The sequence below is a fragment of the Oryzias latipes genome, chromosome 20 (genome assembly GCF_002234675.1).
Source record: "Oryzias latipes chromosome 20, ASM223467v1".
Lineage (NCBI taxonomy): Eukaryota > Metazoa > Chordata > Actinopteri > Beloniformes > Adrianichthyidae > Oryzias > Oryzias latipes.
Window position 1 is genome coordinate 14,136,845 of NC_019878.2, and position 25,034 is coordinate 14,161,878.

The window sequence follows — 25,034 nt, forward strand, 5'->3', positions numbered from 1 at the left end:
TTTTGAGTTTTATGTACCCAAATGTAGTTTGTTTGTAGTTTATTTTGACTACAGTGTCAAAAATCTAGTGTCATAAATGGAAATTACTAATATCAGTTTAAAATGTGAACAAAAAGACAATATGATCTTTGCAGAGGTTGGCCCAGCTTAATAAATTTGTATAAAATCCCAAACTATCAATTATTCTTACAACATAGAACTTTTGTTTCTTAAGTAATTGACAATGAATTCCTCTCTATGGCTTTGTCTGAATGGCTTCACTACATAGCGCTCACTACTACAAGGGAGAAGATGGCGTCATATTTGCAGTTTAAAAATAGAAATTGCTTTTAAAATCCAGGACACTACATAATCCCACACTATATAGTTTGTTAGTAGTTAGAGATTAGGGTGTGAATTCGGACACGCTCTACAACATGTCAGCATTCATTGAACTTTAAAGTAACATCCTTAAAATTAAACCTTAAAATGAGTATTTTGTGTTTTAATTCTTTTTTTTGACAGTCAAACTCCATGTAGCCATGTTTGTCAAGCCAAACGATTTGGACTCATTTTAATAATAATGTCTTTATTTCTAGATCCTAGGTCCCAATTTCAGGAAAGTCAAGCTTTAATCTAATTGTTTTATAAATCAACATGCATTCTCATTGATTCCTATGTTTTCACTGTAAAGTTGTTTCTGAAGCCAACAGGAGCCGTCAAACTTTCAGTTACTTTCAGTTCAGAGGGAAAATCCATACCAACACAACTTACCACATATTTTTGTTTTCCTTTTAGGTTTACAAAAATATGCAGCATTTGCAAAACACAGTGGAGTTCAGGAATGTTGTATTGTAAACTTTAAACACAATTTGTCCCAAAAACCAAATCAGTTTTCAGGGCAGCTCACTTTGTAAGAAGCATGCTTTTAAGTTGTCTGCCTTGACTTTAACACAAACATGCTATAAAATGTTAAAAGGAGGAGGATCGAAAGCTGCTGGTGGGTTTTTTGGAGGATGTTATGACGACCCTGTCTCTGTCACACGCGCCTCTCGACAGCCTGAAGGCCTCCTTTGTAGAACTGGGGTGAGACTCCAACACACACGTTACAGACAGGCTTTAATCCTGTTTTCCTGATAATCTACCTAATGGTTTGAAGGAGTATTTGTCAAGTGATACGGCATTTCCATTTTTTTTTTGTCAGTGCCAACCCTGCGTACCATGAACTGCTGCTCACAGTTCTGTGGTACGGGGTGGTCCATACCTCCGCTCTGGTGCGGTGTACTGCAGCACGGATGTTTGAGGTACACAAACACAACCACCTTCAGCTGCTGTTAATCACTGTTTTATAAAACTAAATATCAACTGCTTACTTTTGCATTTATTGTCAATCAATGTACTGCTTCTGATAAATTCTCTTCACAAGTTTTTATCACCTAATTTTCCTATAATCTGTTATTCCAATCCTTTCTTTACCTTGTTTGATAAGTAAACGCTATCCTTCGGGGCGCACACGTCTTTATTTTCCTTTGCTGCGCGAGCTCTGCCGGCTGCTGCTCTTAAATATACATTTGACCTCATGCTGTTCTGTCTTTTGAATGCAAGGACCAGCCTTTCTCAGCGCTCTGCTTCTGACTGTATAGCTACACTCTCCTTGAGCCAGCCTTGAACCTTTAACTGTGCACTTAGTTTCTGACAATTGTCAGAAAAAGACCCAAATCAACAAGAAGTAGTAGGAATATTTGGTGCGCCATTTCAGCACTTTTAAAGAAAAAAACATTGTAATCATTTTGAAAGACAGTAAAGAGTTTTCTTGGCAGTTTGGTTCTGTGATATAATAATAAAATGGAAATCTGTGCACATTTTAGGTCCAAGTTTGGATCAATGAGTTAAACGAGTGGAGACTGGCTTCTGTTGTTATGTACCGGGGAGAGGAGGAGTGGTCGGCTGTTTCCCCCCCACTTCCGTGAAGTTACTTGTCTTTTCCCAAAACACTTCACCGTTACCATCCCATAGTGTGAAATTGTCTGCCATTGTTAAAACTGGATTGAAGGGGCTCTTGCACGATTTGCCTTATGGATTTGGCTTTTATTTTCTAAATTGACATGCAATTTTTTTGTAGTTTGATCTGGAGTGTCTTGAAAGAGCCCCCAGCTGGACGCCTACCTTTGCCATGTCTTCCCTGTGACAGCATGTGTGTATGTGTGTGTCTGTGAGTGTGAATACGAGTATACACACATTTGCCTGACACATACAGTGCCGTTCTGCCTGCACCTTGCAGCTATAGATTTTTTTCATTGTATATCACTTTCTTTCTATGTGTTTGTCCCCCCCCCCCCCCCTTCCTATTTGTTTTGCTTTTTTTTTTTTTTTTATCTCTTGTCCGTTGGCGGTGTTGCTCGCTCTTGTTCCCTCGCCACACCTCTGTGACATCACGGCTGGCTCTGTCCAATCCGATCAGCTGCTGGTGAAGGGGGTGAATGAGACGCTGGTTGCTCAGAGAGTGGTGCCGGCTCTCATCACACTGTCCTCCGACCCTGAAATGTAAGTGGAACAGCAACAACAACAGCTACAAACCGCGCCGCGTCTCTCCCCCCCTTCTCTGCGCTGCTTGAGAACTATCACACTAAAACAAGCCTGAACCTGTGAGGAGCAACTTCAGTCCATTAGTAACCCTGACTCTAATATGATTGGATTTTATTTCCATAAATTTCCAGTTTCCCAGGACAAATAGTGGGTACTTGTGTTTGTATTTCTTTTTTGTTCATTTAAACTGGTTTGTGTGGCTCCCACTTGGGTTCGGCTGTGCTAGGGTGGTTCTTCTGCACAACCATCGTTCACACTAACACTGTACATGTCTGCATGGTCGATCTAACTAATACCAGCCTTCATCGCTTCAACAGTCCTCGTTCAGATGAACCGGTGTGCTTTGACCTCATCTGACAATCCCTGCATGAATATCTGTGACCCAACCTCTCCTCCTCTTCCTCCCCCCTTACCCTTCCTCGTTGGCGCAGGGCCATTCCACACAGAAACATCAACTAGTGGCCGGTTATCTCTACCTCATCTCTCGTTTATTCTGCCACTCTGTTTTTCTTCCTTTCGCTCCGTCTCTTCTTTGTTGTCCCCCTCAATCTGCCTCCCAATTTTCACCTGTCCCCCTCCTTGGTCTCCCACCATACCCCTCCCACTCTCATCCTGCTATGTGGTGGGTTTGCAGTTGGTTCTCCGAGGCATGAGCGAAGCATTAATAGATCGCCGGGCGGCACCAGCCCTTATAACACTGTGCAGTGGGCCTGAATTGTGAGTCAAACGACACAAGAACTTGTCTGAAAACATTGTCATTTCTGGGCTGTGTCCTTTCAATAAAATTCTGCCTTGATGATCTCTGCTGTGGCTCCTGAGGCCACATGTATGACAAAAAAACATGCATTGACTTAGCCTGGTTGTCACTCGTAAAGCAAAATAAAAAGTAAAAAAAAAAAAAAGAATAAGGAATAATATTGTTTAAATTTGGGTTTAAATTCTTATATTTCTTAGAAACAAATTGAATTTTGCACTATATTACTATACTATACTACTATACTATATTTTTGTTAGAATTATGAGGCATACATAAATGCAGGTTTGGTGCAAATGGTCTGTGTTTATCAACCATGATTTTCTTTAGGTTTAAGAAGTGAGCTAACATAACCAATTTGAACACGTTTGACTTATGAACCAAACATAATCATCTATGAAGCAGCAGATTTTAATTGAAATAACATAACACTTTTCCTCTTTTTGTTTAAATCATTTTTCTTTATCTATATTTGCAATGTAGGATCTTAAACTTAAAGTCCCATTATCCGTCACGCACCTAGATGTGTAAAATTTGTTCTCTGCATTTGAGCTGCAGACACAGCCGCTCTTAGGAACCATTTGGTGGTTTAACCCCACAATTCAACCCCTAGATGCTAAGTGTGAAGCAGAGAGGCAATGGCTCCCATTTTTAGAGTCTTTTAGGCGATCTTCCAGTCACAGGGCGGACACTCTACCACAAGGTAGAGTCAAACAGAATTTCTTTTGCATCAAAACTATGGCTGGATCGCTCCAATGATGCTCGCAATTTTTGTTGCACCGGTGATGTAAGGTTGGGGGTGTAAGAGGCCGTAAGCTAGCGGGATAGTGCGTAAATGCATAGATGACGGGAAGTGGGACGGGCTTACTCTCTGCCAACAGTCCCGCTCACAACTTTCTGATGAACTCCTGCCGCTCTGCAGAAGCTATGTTTTACAATTCTTAAAAAGATTATTGGAGTGAGTCTTTAAATGCAATCAGCTGCTGCCACATTTTTGTCTTTTTATAGCTAAAACTGACTAAATATCACCTCTGTCCATATAAGGAAACTAAATGTTGGTGCGATTTTTTTTAATTTTTTGTTCGTTTGTTTTGTTTTTCCAAAAAGAAATCACACATACTCACGTGTTCCACAACCTATAGAGCACAAACTCTTTTGCACTTTGCTTTTGTGTCTCCAAACAATTAAAAACCAAAACAAAATCGTTTTATTCATGTGGCCTCAGGAATATTTTGTAATACTTACTGATGTGACACAAGTACTAAGCAGAAGATGGTTTTAAATTTCTACCATTATGGGCTTAGTATCTAGATTATTGTCTACAGTTTTCACATTGCAACAGATAAAGTTGATTTAATAAAAACGAATTGGTGCATTTATTCAATTACAAAATCAAAACATTTCTTGCTTCAGCATTCCTCTGATTCATGCATTTTTATTCTAATTTAGTTACATATTTTGAACAAAATAATCCTAGGATTCTTTGTACTAACTGCATAATATTTAAAGTTACAACAAGTATTGTAACTAAACTTTTGGTCTAGAATAGAATTAAAATATCTAAATTACCACTAGTTAACAAATCCGAATCTCAGTTCTACTTCTTTGTGAAATTAGAATAAAGTCCTGTGTGATAATAGATAATGTAAGTCAGTGAATCAGTTTTTTCTTAAAGGGCCTGGGAAAAACCATTCCATGCCTTCTTGTAAATGATAAACCCAATAACTATCTGAGTTATTTGTGATGTGGTTTAAACCTAAAAAGGATTATTGCAACATTTTAAAACACATATGATTTTTCTCTTCAAGAGTAATTGAGTCATTCTGTTTCTGGCACGCTATGAAGAATGTGGAAAGTACCTGATAGATGGATATAACAATAATATACGGTCAAAGTGACAATTGCTTCCTGCTGTTTTTAGTTCTGTGAGGATCTCCACTATTCCCGCTTTTGGCACCATCATGGAGACGGTCACACAAAAAGAGGTACATAGCCTGATATATAAGTACACACCTTATATTACCTCACCTATTCAATGTTGAGATTCATTTAATCAGGTTATAATCAATGACTTAATGTGTGTGTAGCTGCAGGAGCGTGTAAAAATGCAGCTGGCATCCTTCCTGGAAGACCCCCAGTACCAAGATCAGCACTCTTTGCACATAGAGATCATCAGGACATTCGGGAGAGTTGGACCAAATGCAGAGCCCCGCTTCAGAGACGAGTGTAAGTAAACTAGAAAAAAACATTTCCAACCTCCTCAATACTTTACCATAGTTTTAATGCAAACATCTTTTCTGCATCCCTATAGTCGTGCTCCCACACCTTCATAAGCTTGCGCTAGCTAACAACAGCCATGCGGTGGAAAGCAAGAGGATTGACATCGCCACCCAGCTGTTTGAGGCCTACAGTGCCCTGTCCTGCTGCTGTATCCTTCTGTCACATGAAACTGTTGTATTAAGCTGAGACACGAGAGCCTGCTTAATATTTCCATTCTCAATTCCAACTTTGTTTATATTTGCAGATTTGAACCCAAAAGAAAATATATGCAGCCACTAGTTCTACTTTCTCACGCTCTAAAGTGTTTCCTGAGGATTTACTAGAAGTATGTGTCACTGCTGGGCACAATCCAGTTTAGCTTATCATAATAATGAGTCAGTGTCAGATTGTTGGAATGGTTTACCTAGTGCTCGGTTTGATTCACTCCTGTAAGTGTGGGTCTTGTTTTGTCTCCACTGTGTGCATTGGCATGGCTTACCTTTTATTTGGCACAGGGAGAAACGAAAAAATAGATTTCTCCCATTTTGAGAAGTAATTACAGGTTTGTCAAAGCGAAGGAAAGGATAAGAGCAGAAGGCCCATGAAAGGAGGGAAAGGACTGAGCATCTGACCCGGTTAGATCTTCTGCTCCGGTTAGATCTTCTTCTTCTCTCTACTTTGCTTTCCCTCAGTCAGCTGTGCCCCACCCAGGTCTAGCATGCACACACTGATGAAGGATCGTTGGGTTTGAGGTTCATTCCTGTGGATTTTTGTCAGGCTGTCATTTTACAGGCAACAGTGTCCAGGATGTATAGCTCCAACCTCAACAGCTTTACCTCCCACTGCACATTTTTTTTATTTTTGTAATCAGTATGACAATCAGTACATTCCCACTTCTAAAAATATGTTTTTCTCCTTGAGACTGCCACATGGTTCCACCAGTTTTAACATGTGGACACAGCACATTCAGATGTGGACAAAGTTGCAACCATTTTTCAGTCTGGCCACTCCCACATGAGCTATTTTTAGTGGATTGTTGTCCCTCTGTAGGGTTTATCCATCTTTGATAGAGATCTCTGGGTGTTTAGATGACTGTCCACCTGGTTATCTGTTGTCCCAAAAGCTTACATAGTCTTAGTGTGGCTCAGAAAGCTCTAATTTAAAGTTTTTTTTTGGGGGGTCTTTTTTTTCAAATTACAAATTATCTTGCTTCTTTATCAACACCAGCCCACAAGACATTTTGTCTGCCTCATCATTTGGCTTTTCCACACTCATTTGGTACTGTTATTGAGTGAAAGTGAAAGAAGTTTTAACAGCTGAGTTGTAGAATTTAAGAACAGCTGTCCTTGCCTAGGCACAGTTTTCCGTCAGTGCGCCCTCTGGGTCACTGCAATCAGCTCCTAGTAAAGCCTCTTCGTTGCCACTTTATCACAGTCGGCATGAACCAGATGATGAGGAGGAAGTAAGGATGGATGAAGATCTATTAGGTCCTCATCCAAACCTCAAGGAAGATCTTTTGGTCCTGGCAGCATAGACCTGTATGTGGCGGTTCTGGTACTGAAAGAACTCTCAACTCAGAGCTATTTACTGTCTGAGGGGTTTTTATCTATGATGCATGAAGCTGGACAAGGGCGATGTGAAGGATATCAGTCATATGATCATTCTGAAGCAGGTTTTACCCTCTAATCAACATACATGGGAGCACAAGCCTTCTGTGGCTTAAGGATTCAGCAGCAATTTAGTTATCACGACCTTGGAGATAGCCCTGAAACAGAAACTAGAAGCGCAGAGAAACAACTCCAGAGTGAATAAGACTGTAGCAAAGTGAAAATATTGGAGGATTCACTTTTATCCGTTATTTTTGCCAACAGCCTGGACACAAAGCTTCTGTTTGTTCCCTTAAGAAACCTAAACTGTCTGGTTTTTGCTGTGTACCTCAGAGAGTCACAACATTTAACTTCAGAAGTTCTTATTATCCAGAGTCTGTTAATGGAATTTTTGTTGTTGTTCTGCTGGACAGTGCAAGTTCTTGTCTTTGGTAAAGATGTGCTATTTACCAGAACATGACCTTTTGTATAGAAATAAAACTGACATTGTTCATGGAGACTGTAAGGTGTAGTTGAAGTAACCATTGGTGTCACAGATCAAGCTCTCTTCTTGGAAGTTGCAGGATTTGAAAACATGCTGGTGGATTGCAGTCTGGACGGGGATTTCCCTCTTTAGTGAGATTTACTTGGGCATTGTTTGTGCTGCAGTCACAAGGTCTCAGACTAGAGGTGGTATAGGGCCCTCCCTGAACTTGCGGATGGTCCTTGTAAGAGGGACTCTAAAGGCCCCAAAAAAAGATGCAGCGTCATCAGCGTACAGGGAGACATCCAGAAAAGTGAACCCCGAAAAAGAACTTAAAAAAGCCACTCCAATCTTCTGAGCGATTTGTAAAACAATCCCAGTGGTCGGGTCACTGTTTTTTCTTGTCTTTTCAAAGATAGACATCCACCCATAGGATCCAGTTTCTACTAGCATAAACCCATACAGAGTCATTGAGAGGGTCGAAGACTTGTCAAGAAAACCAAGGGAATTCTTGTTTTAGGTGGGACTAAACTACCACATGCCACGCTCACACCACCCTCAACAAGGCATCTTCAAGTAGCCACTTCCAATAAAGTCTATTTAAATTTGTGCAAACTTGTGTTCACATGTTGCCACGCAAGACCATTTTCAGGCTTTACATTCAAAACGCATGGCCATTGAACTCGTGTTGAACGTTAAACCAGATCAATCTTTGACCCATCAGGATTTGGTGGTGATGAATGGATGACGTTCCCTATAGGACATAGGATCCACTGGCATATATAATGGCTCCAGCTTGAGTGGAGCCGTAATGTTACCAAAAGTCTTGTGCTGCTAGGTGGGCTGCTGATTTGACTCCTAGGTTGCCATCATTCTTTTCTAAAAATTTGAAAGTGACTCTCAAGTGACCTTGATGTAGCTAGCCATACTTGTTAGACAAAATGAGAGGCTTATTTTTATGAAAGACCCCAAATACAGAGTAAAGCCCCCCAGCACCACTGAGCGTCCCGCTGCATCATTTTTTTCCCCCTTCCTTAACATCTCGTGCAGTCATTTCTGAGGAGGTGATGGTCAACCATTTCCTGCCGGGCCTCAGATGTCTCCATGCCGACATGGAACAACTGTCTCCAGAGCACGAGGTCAGGAAATGCACAAACGCACACTTCTTTTGCCCTATCTGGTAATAACCCTAAATTCCCACCTTGCACACACAAAGACGGTATCTCATCTGCATATTTATGTACTGCTGCGCCCGTCTGACTGCCTGTTTTGTATCCCGGGATAGTCTGACTCTTTACCTCCTTCACAAACAAACCCGTACACACAGACCTACCATATTTCTCTGCGTCTCACAGTCTCACGCGATGCAATTCATGTGAGCATTTTCCAAAGGTGACTAATGATCAGCTGACTCTTTGCTCTGTGTACATCCGCCCCGTCTGCAAGCTCTACATACCAGGAACAAAATTAGAAATGTCATCATGATATATAAAACCCAAACCCATATGTATGACAGCTTTGGTCTACTTCAGAATCTCTGTTAAAATGGCATTTGTTTGATATAGAGCTCTTTCAGTGAAGCAGGATTTTATTTCCATTTATTTTCGAGCATCTTTCTGTGTCGTTTTTAACGATTGTTCTCTGCTCTTAACAGGTGATCCTCAGCTCCATGATAAAAGAGTGTGAAATCAAGGTTGAAAACAGAGGGATGTCTGATGCTCAAGGGTGAGAGGCGTCGCTCAGTCACACTCACACACACACACATATGCACTGATTCTGTTGAAATTCCTCAAGCTCTTCATTATTCATCTAAAAGAAGGAAAGTCAATCAGTCTTATAAACTCAAGTTTGACTGTTTGGATGAATTTGACATTTGCAAAAAAGGGAAAAAAGAGGTCATTGTCAAACTGCTGTTCGTAGGAAAAGTGCATTAAACTTTGTTTAAATCCTTGAGTTGTTGACATAAAGTTTTGATCTTCAGACTCAATTCTGGTACTGCATTAGTATTTCTGTTAGGGTTGCAGTTTTTTTTTTTTTTTCCCTACTCTTGAGCAATACAGTTGCTCACCAGAGCAGTACAACTTCTCCGCTCTGTTAATCCCAGCTGAACTGAAAGAGGAACTAGTGGAGCCATTGGGCTATAAAAAATTAAGATGCTAGACGTTGCCAGGAAGCTTTTCTTTAGAAAACAAAAGGGTTACTGTCTTCTGAAAAAAAAATATATAAATATATATATATATATATATATATATATATAAACTTTATAAATAATCTATGTGTTTTTTGTAGGTCTATATCCATAGCATCCAGTCTGGTGGGTGAAGATGCAAAGACTAAGTTCCTGAGCAAGATGGGCCAGCTGACCACCTCTGGTGCCATGCTGGCCAACGTCTTCCAGAGAAAGAAATAATGGCGGCATTGACTAATCAGCTGTTATGAAAATCTGACAAGCCCGCCCTGTTTATGGGAGCCTTTCATTTAATAGGAGAAAGCATTGGTTCTGCCGACAGAAGAAGAAAGTGACACGTAAAGTTTGATTTACTGAAAGAAAATCGGGTTGACCACGTTTAATGCGGCGGAGCTCCTCGATACTTTTAAAAGACCAGCAGCTTTTTTGCATCGACAGCATACAGAGTTTTTTTTTTTTTTTTTTATCTTCGGCTTACTTTTCCTCTCCCTCATCCATTGCCATGACGACAGCATTGTTGTCAGTGTTGATTTCAGAAGTTGAGAGGAACTAAAAACAATAAACCAACGGGGACGTTTCTGAACTAAAAAGCGACACGACTTATTTTGATTTTTCTTAGAGCGGCACAAACGCATCTTCTTGTGTCAGAACAGACTTCCTCGCCTCCAGGAAACGACGCTCTGAGCTAGAGATTGCTGGATTTCAAGAAGAATTTTAGCAGCCACCACTTTGAGTAAAAATATTCTGAAGCTGTTGCACGGATTTGCATATATAAAGGAAATAACAGCGACAGTTTGAACCACACAACTGCTGTACATCTGTTTAGCCGGCCTCATGCAGTGTCTTTATGACTCCCAATTATTGCCTACTTGAAGCTCAAATAAACTGTCTTGCCTTTATGTCCTTAAAGTCTGTTTTTCTTTTCAGAGCTACTATTTTATAACTTATTTTATGTCTTAATGAAGGATAAATCACTTTTTTTCCCCACTTCCAAAGAAATTTGCACTTAACTTTATTGGGGGGGGGGGTTTCTCATGGATTTTAATTTTAAGTCTGATATGGAATAATTATCACCTTTGTTTTTCTTTTTGCGACGGCAGTTTGAAGTTGAGAAAAAATGATTCCTTCTGTGTTGCATCATGTCTCAGTGTGGCAGTGTTTCTGATTACTCTCCTTGTTTCTCCTTTTTTTTTTTCTCTTTTTTTTTTGGGATTTGATGAGAATTCCGTAAATAACTGTATCATACACAGAAGTGAGGACACTGGTACTTGTTATGTATATTTGAATTTGTGTCATGGTGTAATAAAAGATGAACATCAGTTGTGTACTTTAATGCACTTATGGAATTTTTATTGACTGTCCAGGTTTAGGGACATTCCCAGCAGGTGATAGTCATTAAAAAAAAAAGAAGAAAAAAGGTTAAATTTTCACATTTGTTTAAAAGATTGAGAGTATATTTAGAGAATTGCAGCTATAAAAGAAGAAATCTTTTAGTTCAAGATCCCCAAATACATTTTACTTTGTTCTCATTGCACCTTGAAGTGTTGACTTAATAGTTGAACAATAGTCTAGTTAACTATGTCGGCTATAAAGGCTTAAATTTGCATTTTTGGGTTAATGTTTGACTCTCATCACTGATAAGTAGCCAGGTGGGCAAATATTTAAAACCTGGGGCGGGAAATGGGGAGGTGGGGGCATATCTGTGTATAGATATGTATTGGTTGTCAAACACGCCTGAAATGAGTGAACTGATGCCACAACAGCCTTCTACTGACAAAAATATTCATATATTTTGTTGTCAGGGACCAGATTTGATCATAAAAAAGTTGCTGAAAATTTGCAGCTATGTTTTTTTTTCTGTGGGTGTGACTTGAACCCTATTGTGCCAAATGTTTTTTTGTTTTTTTACTGTTTATGGGAAGTCAGGCTTAAAGCTGCAGCTTTTGTTCTGTGGATCCGGCATGTTTGTAATTAATCGGAACCATGCATCCTCTTTGTAGTGTAAATCTTAATTTATGTGCGTCTTGTGGAAGGAACGCACGCCATGACTTGTGCTAACCAACACAACCTTCACACCACTCTTCCAGAGTTGTGTGGCTCAGGTCATCTTTAGTTTAAAACTCATTAACCCACACTTTTTTTTTCTACAGCGAGGGGGCTTTTAAACCTCAAGCTGTTTTTCATGAAAGTCTGGTTAAACTGCAGCCTCTCAAAGTCCACACTTTAATTTTCCTGCCATAGTTATCTGACATGACTGTTTTCTGTACATTTTAATTGGATTGGCAAGAATGAAACCTCAATTGTGCACACAGCAGAGGTTTCATTACAAACCTGCTCCACACTGCATGTTTTTACAACCAGAGGCAGAAAGTTAAGAAGGTAGAAACAACATTAAACTCTGGATCTTTGTTTTTCTCACTTTCTCATCATGACGGAAAGATTTCACAATTCCTTTTTCATTCCCTTTCCAGGTATCTAAGCTCCAGGATGTACCAATTTAGGATTTGCATAACTGTCATCTTAAAGAGAACATGATTCCAACTCTGCCTAACCTTCCTTGTGTACTTGCCAGCGTGGGCTGGGTTATGCAAATCCCCAGAGAAACGGGAGCCAGAGCTGCTTTTCCACTCTTCAAAGGCAGCCCTAACATTTCCTGGACTCACTTTTTTTACATAGCTGACTTTTGGAACAGTGTGGAGATGGTCACGGCTGTTTAAAAAGCCCACGCTCCAGGAAATGTGCTGGGAGCCCACCCTGTTCCTGAGAAGGCCAAACGCTTTGCCTTTGTGGATAACACCTGACGTGAGGTCATCACTGAACTTACCTGACCTATGACACTAATTGAAATATCCACTTTCTCACTGGGAAATTGTGCGTCTTGTTTTTTAAGTTTGCGCAAATATTGAATCCTTACTATCATATTGAGTGGGTGGGCCGCGCAAACAAACAAAAAAAGATTTTTTTATTTGCATATCTAATTAGGTGGGAGGAGCTCTGCCCCCCCCCCCTTTCCTGTCTCCGTGAGACACTTCTTACATGCTGTTACTTGCGCCGCGCCTCTTCACAGCAAATGGATGAGCGCCGGAGGAGCAGCCTAAATGAAGCCACAGGAACACCGCGTGAGATGCGGCTCGGCTCGACCCCCTTTTACGCACGGCAGAAGATGTGACTTGCTTCGATTGTGTCTGAAGAAGGCTGCTGGTAACTGATCCCGGTGTGTTCCCCTGTCAGACGGACAGCATAAAGTTAACCTCAGACGTTTATAACTCTGCAAAAATGGGGAAGAAGAACTTGCCTGCGCGATGGAGACTTCCAGCGTTGGTCATGTGGCTCATCCTCCTTTGCGCACAGGTAAAGTAACTATCTGTTATGCAATGGAGACACCGTTAGTTACGCGTTTAAAACACACGATATTGCTGCTATATGAACATCGTAATGCTGTTTTGATTGTTAATGCAAAGTACTACGATTCATAGTTTGGCTTATTTGCAAGAATTTGCATGACACAGTAGTCAACAAGCCCCACTGACTGAGTGACTGAGAACTTTTCAAACCGGGATCACTGGCTCACTTGATGTTGATGTCCTTCTTCCTCTTGATCCAAAGTTTGCCTCACCCATGCCACAAAGGCTCCAACGAAATAAAGATGTAGTTTTAAACACTTAAAGTTCTGCAATATTCAGATCAAAGATCATTCACACTTAATAAGGCAAAAGTACCCTGCTATGATCTGATCTGTTATTCCAGTTGTGAAGTCCAAGCAGCTAACGCCATCCAGGTGGACGGGGTTTACAAGATGTGGTTGTGGTGGTGGGACTGCTGGGCACCACTGATGTTACTGTAAACCAGCATTGTTCCGACGTTGACTGGAACTGATGCTCCTCTTTTTCCCTGCTCCTCCGTTTCCGCTCTGCCAAGTTGTGTTGAAACAACAGAACATGCTTAAAGAAGAAGCGGCTCTGGATTTTGGATGTCTGGAAGATTGATGGAACAAGGAAAAAAAGAGAGGTTTTTACAGGCTGTGAAGTGAGCAAACACTGACTTGATGACTGGAAAAATAATCAGATTGTGGAAGGAAAAGGCTCTTTTTTATTATTTTTTTTTTTTCATTTGTTTTAGGTGACTTTGCAAACCTTTGGCTCTGGCTTGTTCTCACCACGGTCTTGCCATTACTGACTCACAGTATCCCCTTAAGAAATTTCCCCTTCTGTTTTCATGGTTTTCAACCACTTCTTCATCTTCACTCCAAATTCATTCCTAACTGTCTGCAAGACATTGAGCAATGGTCCACAGAATTACTTCAAGATGTTCTGAGTTTAAGTGAATAAATCTCTAACAATCAGAGTTTCGGTGGATTCATTTTCATGCTTTTCCATTGGTGTTTCTGTTGGCCACCTTTCCCATTGATTGGTACTTTCTTGTGAATGCATATCTGATCGGTCAAGGTTCATTTGATCTCCTGCAGTCATTTTTTGGAAATATTTGTATTTAAAAGTGTTGCATGTCCATTGATCCACATATAATCAGAAGTATTAGGCGAGACTCACCTCTGATTTATCTGCAGGCTCAGTCACATCAGAAATGTTGCAATTCCTTACTGAAACTGTATTGTTTTGCCACCCAAAAAAGGAAGGTGATTCATAATCTTCACTCCTTTGAACCTTTTATTGTGGGAATCATAAATTACAGCAGTAAAACCTTTACTTAAAACATTTTTGGTCTTTTAATCAGGCTTTGCTGCTTTCTTCTAAACAGGAAACACTTGCGTGTTTTTTTCAGGGTCCAAACTGGGATTCCAAAAAACAAGGCAGGTGCAAACATCATACAGCGTTACAGTTGTTGCGCAACATCCTTTTACTGCACCTTATCAATCATCAGTTAACCCCCCCCCCCCCCCCCCATGTCTAAAGTCACATCGTTCCACTCCTGGCTCTGCGCCTCCAGCTGCTGTGGCCGTTATGCAAATTCTCCCACTCTCTGGAAGCAAATGGAATGCGCTCTGTGTCCCAGTGGGCTCGGACGGGATCATCAAGGTGGAGAAGGCTTGGCTTTGCTTGTAAAAATTAAACAAAACAGTCTGGAAAACACGATGGAATAGCGGTTGTTGTTGAAAGTGACTGTATCAGCGGGGTTTTCAATGTTAACCTCTGATATTTCATCCATCCACGCATTTGCCTACTTTTTCTTCTTCACATTTTCAACTTCATTTTTGAATGTATTTTTTCCCAAAATAAAGTTAGCTGTGGGAGTAGATTTTCTGTCTTTAACATAAATGGAGTAACAATCTTTTTTCTGGATTGTTCAGAAGTCGTGTTTTTTGAGCTTTTCACAGGAATCGGTGTCACTTCTGAATCTCTGAAACCCAGTGTCCTCAGTCCTGCTTACCTGTTGGCTAGAAGCACAGAGCATCACTATCCTGGTTGAGCTATAAAACAAAGGCTGGCTGATATTTGACTTTTTTGGCAGTTAAATGCATGCTACTCTTACACTTGTTGCCCGAGGCTGCATTCACTCACCAAGGAAGTGAAATGAGTTGAGCCTGAAGGCCTAAAAGCAAGGACATGCACAACAAAACGTTGTTTTTCTGTTAGAAATACTACACTTTGGATAAATACAAATGATGGAGGAATCCAGGAATCTAGGTTTTTCCAGTGATTACAAGTGAAGTCTGAAACCAGTTTGTTTTTGGTATCATTCGGTCCAGACTGTTGTATTTAGAATGTTTCCTTCATTTTCTATTTTCTAATCTTATCACGAAAGTTAAAAAGCAAAATAATCTTATTTTGAGAAAACAGGGCTTAGTGACTAGAATTTGTTTTTCTTAAAATAAGAATTCTTGGTAAAACCATTTTTCTTATCCATTGGCAGATTTATTTTTTGTTTATTTAAAGAAGATCTTCCAATTTGGTATTGACTTTTGACATATTTCTAAATCGCCTGTTTTTACAGTAAATAGAATGATACATGTTTTTTTAAAGAAAATAATTACATATTTAGCTTGTATTTAGTTCGCTGTGAATAGAACAGGAATAAATCACAGGTACACAAATTCAAAGGTGTTCATTTTGAACTTTTTTGTACTTTTTTTTTGGACAGTCTACAGCAGGAATGTTAACATGCAGACGTTCATGGGAAAATGAAATCAAAAAGGGCTGAATGAGACATAGAAAGAGGCTGATGTGGGGTCACAGCAAAGTCAAGCCTTCAAGTTGTATTTTCCTTCCTTTATAAAAAGACCCTGTGGCTTTGGGATCATTTCTGTCAAAACAGAGATTCTCTAATTCAGCCGTGTGGTGAGGAGGTAACACGCCCCAAATCTGAGGCGACTGAAGGGACCGTGCAGCATGTTCAGATCCGCACGGAGTTATTGAGTGATGACACCGATGTCTTCATTCTGAAAGCTAGAATGAGATTGTTTTTCATTAATGTTTGGTCTTCTTATGTGACTGTGCGAGTGTGGCGTGCTGCTTTGGTCAGGTGCTTCTCAGAGTCTGGAAACAACTCCTGCTGGAAATGTTTCGGCTCTTCTCTTCCTCTCATTACTCATGATCATCCCATGTCACGGGCTTATTGTAAAGCTGAACCAAATAGACAGACGTTTCATCGGTTGTCATGGTGAAAAATGTTGAAAGACTTAATTTGATCAAATAAAAAATAAAAAATCTAGACTCTAGAATTTTCAATATTCTATTAAAGATTCTTAAAACCAACTATTCCAATCTTAAAACTCATCATTACTCAGACTGGCAATTTTTGTTATAATTTGCTGTTATTATTATCATAGAAAAATAACATTTTGAAGTATTTTTGTATTTTTTTGTTGATTTTATTTGTGTGTAAAGTGTTTATATGACCAATTGTTTATTTTTGTAGGACGCACTCACCAAAACTCTCCAGTGTAAAGAGAATCAGTACCGTGAAGGCTCCAAGTGTTGTGACAAATGTCAACCAGGTAATTACACATACAAAAAATAAAAGTAAATAATGTGTACAAGAATGGAACAGGGTGAAAATATATATAAATATTAAAAAAAGAGAGGGAAGGGATGTTTTGACTAAAACATGATTCTGCAAAGCACACTTAGGGCTTGAATTTTATGACATTCCATACAATTTGTATATAAACACATCTCCCTTTCTGATTCTGCTTTTTTTTTTTATTAGGTTACCATGTGTACTCTCACTGTACTGATTCTCAGCGGACTAAATGTGTCAAATGCAATTATGGTGAATATCAGCCTGTCTGGACAGAAGAAATGCAGTGCGTTCGGCAGAAGTTCTGTGATCCAGGTCAGTACTGACGCCTCCAAAAGAAACGACACACTGCAAAAAATTTATAGGAAAAAGACCTTTGTTTAAAAAAAAAAAAAAAATGTCTTTTATTTTTCTTGCAAGAAAAATAATCTTATCCAGAAATTTTTTTAATAGCAAAATAATCTTAGTTTGAGAATCATTTTTTTTTCTTCTCTTGGTAAAACCATTTTTCTTACCCCATTAGTATATTTATTTTGCCAATTTAAAGAAAATCTGTCAATGGAGTAAGAATTGTTGACATTTCTAAGGTTGTAAAATCCTGAACCATATAAAGTTTTGCTTTTTTTCTAATGTTTCTGTATGTGTTTAATTTTTTTCTGATTAATAAGAGCAAACATTTAAACCACGATAGCCCCCTTAAATTTAATTATATTTTCATGTCACAACAATTTTATTGGGGATAATTACACCAGTTTCAACCCCGACGGTTGGAGGTTTTGGAACTGTTATCATGGGTTCACGTTTCACACCAAAGCTCCTTCCACTTCCATAGCACAGAACTGGTGCAGCCCTGTGTCGAGTGATGGTTGTGTGTGCCTGTATGTTAAGTATCAAATAAATAAACTAACAAGGTCATCCAGTTTTAAACATAGCTCAAAAATGTGCTTCTACCAGAAGTCAGACTCAGGTTTGTGTATATATTCGTCTGACTTGAGTCACAAACTGTACACACAAATGCTCAAGTAATTCTGATAATTGTGAAATATATTGTCAATATTGTGACATTTAGACTTTTGTATGTGACTCACATTTTTATTTATTGTAACTGCTTGACACTTGAATTTATTTTATTTACCAAAAAAAAAAGAATATCTGTTATGTTTTTGATTTCAAGTTAATGCTAATTTAAGTTAATTTTGGAGCTGCAGCTGTTGTGTGCATATTTGCATCAATAGCATCAGAGGGTAAATGATCTAGCTTATAATTTAAAATATTTTTTTACTCATTTCATTTTCAGGTAAGGGTTTTATGGTGAATAAAGAGAACCCTGTGGCTGAGGAACCATGCCGCTGTAGGCCCAACTTACAGTGTTTCCACATCAATTGTGAATTCTGCGAAAAATTACCCACCTGTGACCCTGGTTCTGGCATCGAAGATGACCCCGGTGAGGTTTTCCAACAAGAAACAAAGTTTAATGGAATTACCACAAAGAGATGTCTTTCAGCAATAATAACTGAGAATCTGTTTGCTTCCCTTCAGGCTCAAATAATGGAAGAAAGATCTGCGCTCCGTGCAAAAGCGGCTTTTTCTCCGCTCATCGTCATTCTGAGCAATGCAAAGAGTGGACCAAGTAAGTGCACACACAAACATGCGCAGGGACATTTTTAGTTGAAACTGTTTCAACATGTTGTGGAGGGAAAATGCATCAGCCCGAATGAGTAAGTTGTTCACCACTTCCCCTGGAATCCTGGCTGGACCACTGCCGGCCGCAACTGTAATGGGGATGACGATGGACAGAGAAGGAGGGACGTTGAAAGGGAACTTTTTCCTTCCCTCTTAGCTCTTTTCTTTACATGAAATGAACAAAAACGGGTGTAGGGTTTTGTAATGATTCCTAGCCTAAGTTCCAATCCTCTTGTTTTCCAGTTGTAAGGCAGAGGGAAGAAGTGAGACGCAGCCGGGCAGCAGCCGGGCGGATGCAGTGTGTGGACCTCCTGACCCCGGTAAGACGTGGACACACTGAAAGCACAGACATATGAATTCCCACACTTTAGATTTGCATCATGAAGGAGTCTTTACTCACAAACAGTTGATGCAAACTAGAAAAGAAAGCTTTGAATTGTCTTTCTTGCAGGTACAACCCCCCCTTGGGTTTTAGTTTCTGTGCTGTCAGTCCTAATTGTTATGTGTCTCCTCCTTCTGCGGCTCCTCTGCTACAAGGACAAACTGAAGTTGCTCTCCAGTAAGTTTTTGCTTTGCTGAGTTTATCCTAACAAAATAGGCCAAAATGCTTCAAGTTTTTATTCTCCAAATATATCATAAATATCTAAAAATTAGCTCAAACTGTGTGAATTTCCATGCAATATCTATTTCCTTCCCGTGTTGGAATTACCATTAATTTGTTATATTTTGTATTTTTGTTGCAGTTAATCTGCGATCTTGCGTCCAGAATCTGAAGAGGACCAGGATTCAACAGGTGCTGTAATGTTTCAGTTAAACATTATTGGTGATGTAGAAAAATGATTTTTCATATCTAAAACACTTCTGAAATGAACAAAAAAGCTATAAAATACACAAAATTACATAAGTCCTCACCACTAACTATTCAGTGGTTAACGGCATTGGTTCTGTGCCTGCAGGAGACTTTGGCCCCTCTTTACCACAGTGCACCAGCAGGTGGAGGAATTGAAGCAGCTCCTGGAGATCCCAGATGTTTCCCGTGTCAAGAGACTAAACTCGTCTGTCAAGATCCCCACAGTCCTGAGAATGAGCCCCTCCGCCCATCCGCCTCCATCGGTGCCAGCGCCTGCCTGCTGTTACCAGAGCAACCAACAGAAAAAGGAGGGATGGAGGAAAAGACGGCTGCAGAAACTCAGAGCGAGGGATATGGAGAACCAGAAGAGGTGTCAGAAGAAGACTTTTCAAGTGTCTCTCCACTTTTGGCAGGTTCCTGTGTGTGTGTCATTCCAGTCTGTGAGCCACTGGAAGTAGGGGAGAATGAGGACTGTAGCCAGGCTGTGAGTCCTGGGATGACAGGAACCTGCTCGTGTGGGGCTCTGGAAGACAGAAACGAGAACAGAAGCAAAAGGCAGCGAGAAAGGGCCAATGGAAGTCAAGAAAAGATGGCTTTGACCACAAGTGAGACATGTGAGGTTCTTCTGACCTCCTGTGGGGTTCCACCATCCAGTCCTCCTGAACGCTGTCTGCCAGCCTCCCAGGCTCAGATGATGGAGCAGTCCAGATCTGACCTGACGGACGGATCACCGGTAAAAACAGTGGAATTATACACACAGACAAGTTTACACTCCACCTTTAAAGGAAATAGCACAACCTCCACTGTGACTTTAGCCAGCCCCTCATTAACTTCAGCATCGGTTGGAGATCTTTACCTGGAAAAGCCGCCTGAGTCCTCAAGTGCAGATCAAAGCCTGGGACCTTCCTGGAGGAATAGCAGGGAGAAAAGGTTTCCTCTGGGAGACTCGGAACTGGACTGTTCACCAGAGAGTCTCCACAGTCAGCTGGCTGAACCAACTCCTACCTCAGGCAAGTGAAACTTAAGGTGGAAGTGGAACCACTTTGAGATCTTGCAGACAGCTTGGAGTCTACTTTAAACCGCTAAATCAATAAATGAAAAATACAAATAAATGGAGTTAGGTTAAAATCAATGAATTTTTGAAAACAACTATAAATAAGTGTGATGATTTAGCAAAAAACGTCCTTCTTTTACATTTGAATTCATAATACTTATGAGTCAATCGTAGCATCTTGATCCACTCAAGGGTGCTTTTGACCTGGATCCTTTTCACTCTGATCTCATGATCATTTTCCTCCAAACTGGACGTACTCTGCTTTTTGGACTCCATGACTCAACAAAGTAGCTTTTCTTGAGTTTTTCTGCAGGTTTGTGTGTTGGTTGTTTGTGTAGGTGGTTACCGCTACCCTGCCACAAGCTCATACACATGCGTGATTCGATACACTTCTCTTTCCACAGCATAGGTGGGGCCAACCTCTAAGAAAAACACAAGAAGCCCAGGACTGGTTTCAATGGAAAGTTTAAGCTGTCACATGGTTGAACCTGCATTGTTCTCGCAGAGTTCTCCGCGTTCTGCCAAAGAATAATAACCTGCGGGAAACATATTTATAAATTCTGCTCCGCGCGCTGAGTGCTGATGGTTAGTTGTAAAAGCAGTAACTGTGTGATAGGGACAGGGGTTAGTTCAAACCGGAGCATTAGATGAATGTGCTGAAGCCAACTCAAAACAGGAGATTGGTTTCAGCCAAACAGCAAGAGGTCTTCGAGATTTTCTCCAAGAAATATGTTTTCTTAAAGTCAGTACCGATCACTGCACGGCAAATTCTGGGGGGTCCACACAGGGAGCGGGAAAAAGAGACGTATGTGTATGTTTGATACATTAGTGGACCACACTCAAACGATAGTCACTGTGCGCGCCTGCATCAACGTTTAGCACAGGACAAAGCCCTTGTTTACCCAGAGTTCCATGGGGCAAAGTGACCACAGCCTTAATTGAAGCAAGATGTGCAGAACTTGAGTAATACTTTTATATGCCCCGCTCACAAACAAACACACACACATCGTCTTTTGAAGAGCTTTTTTTACTCTCACTGATTACTGGGTATCTACCTTCACTTGGTTTCTTCAAAAGATTTCCCATCATGCAATAATAACATTGAGTGCGCTTCCCGCACGTGTAACTAAGGAAATCTCACCTGCCCACCTTAAACTCGTTACATCCTACAGCCACAAGCATAAACTATGCGGTCCACAGCAGTTTTGATCTGTTATTTTGAGCAACTATTTTTATAGTTTCTGCAGAGAATCAAGGTCTCAGTGTTCCAGCAGACAGGATTTTTTTTTTTTTTTTTAAAGAAGCATAATCACATCACAAACTTTTACAGTTGTTGAAAAGAGTGGAGTTACCAACAAATAAACTGAGGAACTCAAGCAGATTCCTCTGAGTTTTGTTTTCAAAGCTGCGGTAAAATGACTTTTTTTTTTAGCTGGACCTCTTTGACTTGTATTCCGGGAAAGCCTCTGGGAACACAAAGAAACTCTCTGAGAGTGTGATGGTGTTTGTTTTAACAGATTTGTGTGCTGCTCAGTGTGTGCGTTTATGCAGATTCAAAAGTGTCCAGTTCAATGTGATTGCTCACACTTGGTGTGATTTCATGAGCGTGCGTGCTTGGAGTCTGTGAACAGATGAGACGTGGAGCTGTGAGTCACACAGACTTGGCTTGTCCTGTCGGCTGGAAAGTCAGACAGGAGGCGGGTTAAAATAGGAACCAGAGGCTTAATGAAGTAAAATGTGTCATTCAAAACACACAAACGCAGCTACTCTGCTAATTCACACAGTTAGTTCATTTATGACAACAATCAGTATTATTCTGTTTTATTTTCATCTGAACATTTTCATTACAATCCTATATTCAAGGGCTTTTATTTTGTAAAACTTCAAGGCCACTGTGTAAGAAAATGAAAAACACAGATAAAGAAAAAAACATTTTGGTAAAATGTTGCATTTGTGTGTGGTGAGTTTCTACAATACTAGTTTATGACTTTTAACTATTTATAACATAGCTCCCTGTCCTACCATGCAGTGATGTACTAAATACTTTGTAAAAAACTTTAAAAATATTCTCTGTGAACCTTTTATTTAACAGTATCTAGGGTAGTAAAACGTCCTGTTTTGCAGAGCATGACTGAACTTCCTGTTCATATTTAAACCTATGAAGTAATATTGACCTATCATTTATTTTAAACACATTTTGAAGCAGTTTCTTTCTCATTTTAGGCTTGAAAAGACAAATTGCCTATAGGACAGCTATACTTCCTTTACTGCATAACTGTGTCTTGGTTTTGCAGAGGTATTGCTTTCCTTCATATGATTTGACTATGTCGAGCCCAAGGCCTACAGAATCCCTTCTGCAGTTCATGTGTATTTTTAGGACCAAACAAATGACAAATTGCTTATTTTTCTCTTCATGTGGAAAGTTGTTGAGAGCTTAACAAATTGCGTACTTATCTATTATGAAGCTAAGAATCAATTATTGAACTTTTTAAAAAAAAACGTTTTTTGGAGCATATTTTAGTAGAAGGGCAGTAGAGGGCAGAAAAAGGTGCCACCTATCTATAAATTCTTTCATAATTCTCACAAGGACATTGGTTTTTTAGTTTCTCACGGTAAAAAGTGCTGGACGCCCTATTGTGGCTTGCGAGGAATGATAGGGTAGTCTATGTAGTGTGGCTTTTTTGTGGTCATGCTGCATTGTCATTACACCCACTATCCATTATTCACCTTAGTCAGGCCAAGTGTTTGTCCTTTTTTCAATCATGCCATAAAATGAGGGGAAAGTATATTTATTTACCTGTGAAGGAGTAAATTGGCTGTTTTGCAGATTTATACTTCATATTTCTTTACATTGCTACTGTTGTCTGCAGCATTTAGCTGAACCTGTAAGAAAATGTTCAAAGTTCTTTTTGAAAATGTCCACTTTGACTGCATTTTTACTCACAAATTCATCATTTTCTCTGTTTAGGTCTGGTGTCTGGAAACAACAATACTACCTTCATCTCCAGCGGTCAGGTGATGAATTTCAGCGGTGATGTCATTGTCGTGTGTGTCAGCCAAACATCTCATGACAGTGACGAGGAGAGGCAGGGTGACGCTATTGGGAGCCCTGTGCAGGAGGAGTCTACCCAAACGGCGCAGTTTTTCCAGAGCAGGTGTAGATCACAAGGGAACTACACTACCCATAACACCTTGCAAGAACTGACAATGCCAATGATGCAGGGAAAGTAAAACAAAATCGTGGAGGACACCAACAATCTCTGCAGCTGTTGGATAAACTTGCACTACTGAACATTTTGATGGTAACATCAGTGTTGCAGCTCCCAGTGAGATTGGAGTGATTTATATATGAAATTTCACAAGTAGGACAAAGATTCTTCAGTGGAATTTCTTCTGGAAGTTGTTTTTCTAAATAGATTGAATGGATCTTGCCTGACATTTATTTCCAGCTGAAAGCTACAGTGGAAACTCCCTTTTGAGATCATTTTGGAGAATTTTGAATTGGTGTAGAATTTGGGTTCAGACTGGAAGAGCAAAACATTTGTTGCTCAGACTCAGTTGTAAAATGTGTATTTCAGTTTTTACTTTTGACTAAAAGAGTCCACCTTTTGGATTTATTCACTTTAATGTTATGTCTGGATAAATTTAAGACTTTTTTTCCTACGGTTTTTCAGTGTTTAAAGAAATCAACTTACTTTTTCCAGTAAAATATTGTTGAATTGATTTAAAAGTTGTTTAAAATTCAAATGAATTTTTTAACATTTTACTGAATCTTTGCTTATTTTATATGCGCATGATTTAACTGAGGCAAACAAAGTACATCAAGTTTTGATGTGAGGCTTTTTTAGCTATTACATAGACTGTACATAGACTTTTTATAAGACCACAAATGCGGTTTTGGTCAAAAAATAAAATGCTATGCATTTGATAAGCTACCTTATTACTGGTTTGTTTTAATCATATATAAATATGATGAGATCTTTGAAGAAATGAAACTATCCCTAATTGTTTGCTTTAAGTCCCTTCAAAGGGTTTGATTTCAGAAGCTGCATATGTGCTCAGTGGTTGCATGCATTCCAAAGAGTGAGATGTATTTGTGAATGGACAGTTAATACACTTTGTGTTTTATTTGTGGTGTTGGTGGCGGTTGGGGGGGTTAAATCACATTGTACCAATGACGAAGATGCGCACATTCCAGGACTTAAAAGCTGTTCAACCACAGGCTCACCAAATGTATGCAGCGTTTGAAAAAGAAATATGTACATAATAATCATTTCTGATGCAATGAATAAATGAAAGACTATTTTGATTAGAAATAAATATGTTTTCATTTTACTCCTTCATGGATGGCTGCCATCCGGCATTCTGTGGCGTTTCTCTGTCAACTTTCTTCTTTTGTGGAGGGGCAAATTACAAGCAAAAGTCATTGCTCTCATCTGGATGAGCCAGAACCTCTGTGAAGTGATGCTAATTGCATATGTGGCGAGGCGGCTCTGTCTCTGTCCCGGTGCTGACAGACGGGCGGCCTTTCATCAGGGCAGGGGATGGCGAGCAGCTGTGAGGGGAAACTGCTGGAAGAGTCAGAGCAGCCAGCATCACAGACCACATGAGAGGAGCTGGCAGCCCTCATTTAGGC

At 39.9% G+C, this 25,034-nt stretch overlaps 2 protein-coding genes across 8 annotated transcripts in view; both read left to right on the forward strand.

The window, feature by feature from the left end:
* The window catches only part of kiaa1468 (KIAA1468 ortholog), a 30,723-nt gene extending 19,554 nt beyond the window's left edge, over nt 1-11,169 (forward strand). For 4 of the 7 annotated variants that reach the window (XM_023950055.1, XM_023950059.1, XM_023950057.1 and 1 more), the window contains 9 exons: nt 959-1,065; nt 1,184-1,283; nt 2,441-2,523; nt 5,241-5,304; nt 5,407-5,545; nt 5,631-5,747; nt 8,699-8,787; nt 9,303-9,373; nt 9,938-11,169. In XM_023950055.1, coding sequence (XP_023805823.1) covers nt 959-1,065; nt 1,184-1,283; nt 2,441-2,523; nt 5,241-5,304; nt 5,407-5,545; nt 5,631-5,747; nt 8,699-8,787; nt 9,303-9,373; nt 9,938-10,058 — 891 coding nt within the window. In that variant the 3' untranslated portion in view covers nt 10,059-11,169. Of the gene's footprint in view, nt 1-958; nt 1,066-1,183; nt 1,284-2,440; nt 2,524-3,199; nt 3,283-5,240; nt 5,305-5,406; nt 5,546-5,630; nt 5,748-8,698; nt 8,788-9,302; nt 9,374-9,937 lie in introns of those variants that run through there. The other 3 variants (XM_023950056.1, XM_023950058.1, XR_002872344.1) reach the window with 2 other exon arrangements.
* Nucleotides 11,170-12,860: 1,691 nt separating this feature from the next.
* On the forward strand, nt 12,861-24,733 carry tnfrsf11a (TNF receptor superfamily member 11a). The gene is made up of 10 exons (XM_023950062.1): nt 12,861-13,187; nt 16,710-16,788; nt 17,001-17,126; nt 18,109-18,255; nt 18,351-18,441; nt 18,738-18,814; nt 18,946-19,053; nt 19,238-19,287; nt 19,451-20,354; nt 23,367-24,733. Exons 1-10 carry the CDS (start codon nt 13,113-13,115, stop codon nt 23,627-23,629), a joined length of 1,920 nt encoding a protein of 639 aa, XP_023805830.1. The 5' UTR covers nt 12,861-13,112; the 3' UTR covers nt 23,630-24,733.
* Nucleotides 24,734-25,034: the final 301 nt, after the last annotated feature.

Coding starts and splice junctions, on each gene's coding strand:
- tnfrsf11a (XM_023950062.1), top strand. CDS start 13,113: ATGGGGAAGAAGAACTTGCCTGCGCGATGGAGACTTCCAGCGTTGGTC. Junction 18,256..18,350: donor TGGCATCGAAGATGACCCCG/GTGAGGTTTTCC, acceptor GCTTCCCTTCAG/GCTCAAATAATGGAAGAAAG. Junction 19,054..19,237: donor CAAACTGAAGTTGCTCTCCA/GTAAGTTTTTGC, acceptor TTTTTGTTGCAG/TTAATCTGCGATCTTGCGTC.